This window comes from Prinia subflava (genome assembly GCF_021018805.1).
Source record: "Prinia subflava isolate CZ2003 ecotype Zambia chromosome W unlocalized genomic scaffold, Cam_Psub_1.2 scaffold_31_NEW, whole genome shotgun sequence".
Taxonomy (NCBI): Eukaryota; Metazoa; Chordata; class Aves; order Passeriformes; family Cisticolidae; genus Prinia; species Prinia subflava.
Genome location: NW_026960608.1, coordinates 1,999,702 through 2,007,645, shown reverse-complemented (window position 1 = coordinate 2,007,645; position 7,944 = coordinate 1,999,702). Strand labels below are relative to the sequence as shown.

The 7,944-nt window shown below is 45.4% G+C and overlaps 1 protein-coding gene across 1 annotated transcript; it reads left to right on the top strand.

The window, feature by feature from the left end:
* The first annotated feature begins 5,982 nt into the window (after nt 1-5,982).
* On the top strand, nt 5,983-6,999 carry LOC134564978 (uncharacterized). The gene has a single exon (XM_063424324.1). It carries the CDS (start codon nt 6,088-6,090, stop codon nt 6,889-6,891), a length of 804 nt encoding a protein of 267 aa, XP_063280394.1. The 5' UTR covers nt 5,983-6,087; the 3' UTR covers nt 6,892-6,999.
* Nucleotides 7,000-7,944: the final 945 nt, after the last annotated feature.

Genomic DNA, 7,944 nt, shown 5'->3' with positions numbered 1-7,944 from the left:
TGATCACTCAGTTCCTAGCCCAAGGAATTTTACAAGAAAGTGAGTCAGAATACAACACTCCAATTTTTCCCGTACAAAAACCAAATGGTAAGTACAGGTTAGTACAAGATTTGAGAGCTATTAATGAAATAGTAAAGGACATTCACCCAGTGGTGGCTAACCCGTACACATTGTTAACATCTGTGTCAGAAAGATTTAAATGGTTTTCTGTGATTGATCTCAAAGATGCATTCTTCTGCATCCCTCTGGCATTGGAAAGCAGAAAATATTTTGCATTTGAATGGGAGAGTCCCGACACTGGAAGAAAGAGACAACTCACCTGGTCTCGGCTACCTCAAGGTTTCAAAAACAGTCCTACGATATTTGGAAATCAGCTGGCAAAGGAATTGGAAGTATGGAAGACAACGGAGGTAAGAGAATCTCCTTTCTCTTATGTGGTATTGCAGTATGTAGATGATATCTTTCTAGCAACAGAAGAACAAGAAATTTGCCTCAAGTTGACAATTGCACTGCTGAACATGCTAGGCCAAGCTGGCTACCGGGTATCAAAGGAGAAGGCCCAGTTGGTGAAACAAAGTGTTATTTACCTGGGATGCGAAATTACGCAGGGTCAGAGAAAATTGGGAATCAATCGAGTAGAAGCTATCTGTGCTATACCACAGCCGAGGAACCACCACGAACTGAGATCCTTTTTAGGAATGGTAGGATGGTGCAGGCTGTGGATTTTAAATTTTGGCCTCTTAGCTAAGCCCTTATATGAGGCCCTGAAAGAACCGCAGCTACACTGGGACCGACAAAGGAAAAAGGCTTTCGAGGACTTAAAACAGGCCTTGAAGGAGGCCCCCGCGTTAGGCCTCCCAGATCTGAACAAAGATTTTCAGTTATATGTGAATGAAAGGCAAAAACTAGCACTTGGGGTGCTGGCTCAGAGACTCGGATCTTGGAAACGCCCGGTGGGGTATTTCTCGAAGCAACTGGACCCAGTTAGTGCTGGATGGCCGTCATGCTTGCGGGCAGTTACGGCCACAGTGATCCTCATCCAGGAGGCCAGAAAATTGACTTTGGGGAGGAAAATAGAGGTATTTGTGCCTCACATGGTACTGGCAGTTTTGGAACAAAAGGGGGGTCACTGGCTTTCGTCCAGCAGGATGCTGCAATACCAAGCCATCCTAAGAGAACAGGACGATGTGGAGCTGAAAATGACTAATCATGTTAACCCAGCAGAATTTCTCCGCAGTGAGCAGGAAGAAGGAGAACTGGCACATGATTGCATGGAAGTGATTGAACAGGTGCATGCTAGCAGAATCGATTTAAAGGACACCCCAATGGAGGACCCGGACTGGGAATTGTTTACTGATGGATCCAGTTTTGTGGAGAACGGAACCAGGTATGCAGGGTATGCTGTAACAACAGTAAAAACCGTGGTAGAGGCAAAAGCCTTGACTCCCGAAACCTCAGCCCAACGAGCAGAAATTATTGCATTAACAAGAGCTTTAGAATTAAGCAAGGAGAGAAAAGTGAACATATGGACTGACTCCAAATATGCCTTCGGAGTTGTCCACCTTCACGGAGCTTTGTGGAAAGAACGAGGGTTGTTGAACTCTCAGGGAGTTACTATCAAATATAAAACCGAAATTCTTGCTCTACTGGATGCGGTCCACCAACCTGTGAAGGTGGCGGTGATGCATGTTAGAGGACATCAGAAGGAAGAAGGAAAAATTTACGAAGGGAACCGGATGGCAGACTGGACAGCCCGAGATGTAGCTAGACAAGTATGGACTCAGATGGCCCTGATACCAACTAAGGGGAACCTTGCAATGGAACCGACCCATGCCACTGGAAAATCCGGTGCATGACATTCAACCAGGAGACCAAGTGTACGTGAAAAATTGGTCCACCCACCCCTTGAAGGAAGCATGGGACGGCCCACATCAAGTGATCCTGACAACTTACACGGCAGTAAAGGTCGAAGGAATCGACTCATGGATCCATTACACTCAGGTCAAGAAAGTCCCTGTGCAATGGGGGACACAGTTAGTCTCTCCCACGCGGATGATTTTCCGCAAAAAGTAGCATTTTTAATTATATTGTTGCTAGTGTTGGTGGAGGGTTAAAAAATGTAATTTCTGGATTGAGTAATGTGTAGGGGGAGGAAAGTAGAGAACGTACAACTGGAACTTGACGCAGCTAGCTGGGAACAAGCGTCAGCTTCTGTAAACAGCTCCATGCTATTGTTTTAACCAAATCAAGTGTGGATCAGGGTAGAAGCGTAGGTATGATTTAAGATAGTAACTAAGGAATAGGATAATCAGTATCTAGGGGTAGGGGTTAGTTAACATGTGTATAATTTAAACTATAAAAATCACGAATCGACTCTGTATCCTTTGGACATCAGATTTGGGTGTATTATCACCCCGGTGTCCCGCGCGCTGGAATAAAGAACCGCATATGATCGCCTCTGTGTGGTTATATGTTTTCCTACGCTAACATTTTTGGCGACCCAGATGGGACCTTGTGGGTGCAGCCAGGACCCCGCGACCCGATCACGCTCCAGCCGGCACCGGGTGATTTCTCGGGGAGCCCATCGGAGCCGCGACCCTCTCCGCTCACAACGACCCCTGGTGAGAGGTAAGGTTCTTTATTCTCTGGTCTGGGGGCCTGCCATTAAGACGCAGCGAAAGCTACGCTTGGTTGGGCAAAAGGAATTCCTGGTGGTATTGCCTAGGCAGCCGTCCGTCAGACATCGCGAAAGCGTTGCAGGTTCGGCATCTGTGGTTTTTATGTATCTGTAATATGGAGAAACTAAAAGGGTTAAAAGAGGTTTTGGGCAGCAATAATGCCTCTATACCAAGTTCTTCTCCGTTGAGTTGTTTGTTGGCACATTGGAAAGAGGGGAACTTCGGTCAGGAATTACGAAAAGATAAGTTGATTGAATATTGTAATGTTCACTGGCCAAAATACGCTTTGCCTGAAAATCAGAAGTGGCCGAAAAACGGGTCTTTTGATGTGAAGGTTATTATGCAACTTAGATCGCTTTGTACACAAGATGGAAGGGTAGAACAATTACCATATATTGACTTATTTCTGTGCTTGCTTGAGAAACCGGTTTTGTGGCTTGACAAAATTAAAGCAATGAAGCTTGAGAATAATAAGTGTCTGGCTTGCGTCCAAAATAAGCATTGTATGGAACATGCAGTTTTAAGTGAAATTTTAGAGGAAAAAAGAGATGAACTGGAATCGGAATTATTGGTATCTCCCATGGCTCTCGGAACCACCACGGCCCCCTAAACACCAAGTTCTACCCCGCTCACCCTGACCCCACCTGATTCTCTTACACCCCCCCCGCTCACGCCAGCACAATATGTTTCACCCCCACCTTTGTCTGCTGAAGGTAATTATCCTCCTCTGCCTGTGCCAGCCGCTCCTCCGCTTGCCCCTCCTCCGCCTGCCCAGGTGCCTGTCCCTCCTCCGCCTGCTCAGAGAACCCCCCCTTCTCCACATACACCTGCTCAAAGCTATCCTGCTCCCCCGCCCACACCCGCTGAAAGATTTATCCCCCCTCCAACACCGGCTCAATGGTACCCTCCGCTCCCACCTACACCTCCTTCACCAGCTCCTGTCCCGTCTGCCCCCCTGTATCCCCCCCTCCCCGATTCACCTGTCCAGGATGTGATTGTGAGGCGGAAGCAAAGGGAGAATGTGAAGAAGACAGATAGAATAGAAAGTAGTGACAGTGAAGCAAATGAACTAGACGCCCCAGTAGCTCACCGAACACGAGGAAAACTGGCCCTGGAGTGGCCTCAGACAGGGAAGGGTATATTAAAATCAGGCAAACAAAAGAGAACGATTATTGCACCACTAAGGCAAGGGGTAAGAACTAATGGACCCGTCTTTGTAAAGGTACCCTTTTCACCTGCTGATTTAGTTATATGGAAACAATCAGCCGGAACGTATAGAGAAAACCCAGATAAGGTAGCTCGTGTAGTTAAGATGATAATGAAAACTCAGAACCCTGATTGGGAAGATATTCATGTCATATTAGACACTCTGATGGATGAGACAGAGAGAGATATGGTTCTTCGAGCAGCAAGAGAAAGAGCTAGAGAAGACATATGAAATGGTTTAGTGACAGGGACACTGGATTATAATTTTCCCACTGCAGACCCAGAGTGGGATGCTAATGACCCCCCTAGAGTAGATATGTTAAGGCTAAAGAGATATCAGGAGTAGATTTCAGTTGGTGTTCAACAGGCAATACCTAAGAGTATGAACTGGTCTAAGCTGTATGAAATTCGACAGGAAAAGAAAGAATCTCCCACTGCCTTTCTAGAAAGACTTAAGGAAGCAGCTAGAAGATATACTGATCTTCAAGTAGACAGTGAGCAAGGAAGGACTCAGCTTGCCTTTATTTTTCTGGGTCAGGCACAGGAAGATATTAGGAAAAAGCTACAGAAACTGGAAAGTGAAGAGTTAAGAAACTTGGATAAACTCCTAGAAGTTGCCTGGAAAGTTTATAATAACAGGGACAGAGAAATTATCAAGAAACAGGGGCAAAGCCTTTTGGCAGTCTTACAGAGACAGGGGCGGAGACGTGGTAGAGGTAGTCATGGCGTTAATAGAGGTGGCTTTGGCAGAGGTTCTGGTCATGGTAGATTAGGTCTGAATCAGTGTGCATATTGTCAGATGGAGGGACACTGGAAAAGGGAGTGTCCAAACCGGTTTAGCCAGAATGGTCAGCCTCAGTTAGACAGTATGTTTAATCAAAGTAGTGAGCATCAGCTGGATGGTGTAGCCAGGGTCATGGTTTTACATGAGAGGGAGCCAGGATCAAGAGAGCCCATGGTGACTTTGCATTTAGAAGGAAAAGACGTAGATTTTCTCATTGACACGGGGACCACACATTCTGTACTAAATTATCTTGAGAGGCAAATCGGGAACAAGTCAGCAGCAGTCATTGGAGCCACAGAGAAGGAGGAGGTACGGCCATTCTTGCAACCCCTAGAATTGAGCTTTGAAGATAAGATCTTGACCCATGAATTCTTATACATGCCAGACTGCCCAACTCCGCTCTTAGGGCGCGATCTACTGGCAGCACTGGAGGCAGTAATTACTTTTGAGAATGGTGAACTCGTAATGAAAATTCCGGAGTCTAAGACAGGAAAGATTTTGATGATAAAAGAAAAACCAATTTCTAATATTCCTAAAGAAGTAGAAGATGCAGTAATTCCCTCTGTCTGGGAAACAGATGTACCTAGAAAATCTAAATTAGCACAACCGGTACATGTAGAGTTAAAAGAAGGAGCAAAGGCTGTACGAATCAAACAATACCCTATAAAACCAGAAGCACGACAGGGAATAGCAAAGACCATTGATAAATTTTTAAAATATCGAATTCTAGAGGAATGTAAATCGGAATACAACACCCCAATTTTCCCAGTGAAGAAACCCAATGGTGAGTATAGACTTGTACAGGATTTAAGAAGTATAAATGAAATAACAAAAGACATTCATCCAATGGTTGCCAATCCCTATACATTGTTAGCATCCGTAAAAGAGATATATAAATGGTTTACTGTAATTGACTTAAAAGATGCTTTCTTCTGTATACCCCTTGACCAAGAAATTAGGAAACTATTTGCCTGTGAGTGGGAACATCCAGAAAGTGGAAGAAAAACTCAGCTCACCTGGACTCGATTACCGATGGGGTACAAGGGGTCCCCCACTCTCTTTAGAAGTCAACTGGCAAAAGAACTGGAAATCTGGACCAGAGAAGGGCAAGTACCAAGAGACCAATATTTATTACTCCAGTATGTAGATGACATTTTGATTGCAACAGAGGAAGAAATGACCTGCATAAAGGTAACCATTGAGATCTTAAATTCACTAGGAATGGGAGGGTATAAGGTATCCAGAGAAAAAGCACAAATTGCCCAACAGACTGTGATTTACCTGGGATGTTAAATCTCACAAGGGCAGAGAAAAATGGGTACTAATCGTATTCAAGCTATCTGTGCTATTCCAGAGCCCCAGAATCTACACGAGCTGCGGATCTTCCTCGGAATGACAGGGTGGTGTCGCCTGTAGATCATGGACTATGGACTGATTGCAAAACCCTTGTACGAGGCTCAGAAGACGCAGCCATTCACCTGGGGCAAACCACAGAAAGAGGCCTTCCAGAAATTAAAGGAAGCACTGACAACTGCTCCCGCTTTGGGGTTACCTGATCTGTCTAAAGACTTTCAGCTGTACGTGCATGAAAGGCAGCGACTAGCACTGGGAGTCCTGACCCAACGACTGGGAAGCTGGAAAAGGCCAGTGGGTTACTTTTCCAAACAACTCGACAACGTAAGTGCCGGATGGCCTTCATGTCTGCGGGCAGTGGCAGCTACCGTGCTGCTGATACAGGAAGCCAGGAAGCTCACAATGGGAAGACACATAGATGTCTATGTGCCGCACATGGTAACTACAGTCCTAGAACAAAAGGGGGGCCATTGGCTCTCTCCAAGCCGGATGATGAAGTTTCAAGTAACCCTGACTGAGCAGGATGATGTTGCACTAAAAACAACTAACCTCTTGAATCCAGCTCTATTTCTAAGTGCCACAGCTGAGGAAGGTCCATTAGAGCATGACTGTCTAGAAGTCATCGAGCACACTTATTCAGCAAGAACAGATCTGAAGGATGTCCCCCTAGAGCAACCAGAGTGGGAACTCTTTACGGATGGAAGCAGCTTCATGGAGAACGGAGCCAGATACGCGGGATATGCGGTAACTACAATTGATGTAGTAATAGAGGCAAAATCACTACCACCTAACACGTCTGCACAAAGGGCAGAACTAATCGCATTAACCAGAGCACTCGAGCTGAGTGAAGGGAAGACAGTAAATATTTGAACTGACTCCAAATATGCCTTTGGAGTAGTGCATGTACACGGAGCTTTATAGAAAGAAAGAGGACTGCTGTCCTCCCAAGGGACAAATATTAAACATCAAGATGCAGTCCTACAATTGATAGATGCAGTGCAAAAACCTAAACAAGTAGCAATCATGCACTGCAAGGCACATCAATCAGGCAACTCCAAATTTTTTGAAGGAAATCGAAAAGCAGATTAGGCAGCCCGTCAGGTAGCGCGAGAGGTGCAGAAAACAATGGCGTTGATACCATCAAGATTTAATATCTCTCAATTTAATTTGCCTCTGAAGCCAAACTATACAATCGAAGATGACAGACTAGCACAACTGCTGAAGGCACAGAAGAACGCAGAAGGGTGGTATGTAACCGCACAAGGGCAAATAGTAGTACCTCCTTTAGTAATGAGAGAAATTTTACAGGTAAAACATGAGTGTCACTGGGGTGCAGAGGCGTTGGTAAAGTAGTTAAGACAATACCTAATCTCAGTACGGATGCAAACAATGGCCAAGTCAGTAATGTCTAAATGTGAAATCTGTCTGAAAAACAATCCCGTAGCTAGACGACAGGCACAGTTAGGCAGAATTCGGATAAGAATAGAACCAGGAGACTATTGGCAAGTAGATTTTGCAGAACTGCCAAAAACTCGGGGATACAAATACCTGTTAGTAGGGGTTGACACGTTTTCTGGATGGCCAGAAGCCCTTCCCTGTCGCACAAACCAAGCAAAAGAAACAGTTAAGTAGTTATTACAGGAGATCATTCCCAGGTTTGGGGTGCCCCTAGGGATATCATCAGAGGCCCACACTTCATAGCCACGGTGGTACAAGAGGTAAGCAAGTTATTGGGATTATCTTGGGACCTCCACACACCATGGAGACCCCAGTCAAGTGGGCAAGTAAAAAGAATGAACCAGACACTGAAGAGGCAAATCAGTAAAATATGCCAGGAAGCCAAACTGCAGTGGCCACAGGCTTTGCCGATAGCATTGCTGAGGGTTCGGATAAAGCCTAGGAGTGAGATGTCAGTTAGTCCTT

What these genes read in the sequence shown, in the direction of transcription:
- LOC134564978 (XM_063424324.1), top strand. Translation starts at nt 6,088, where the DNA reads ATGGACTATGGACTGATTGCAAAACCCTTGTACGAGGCTCAGAAGACG.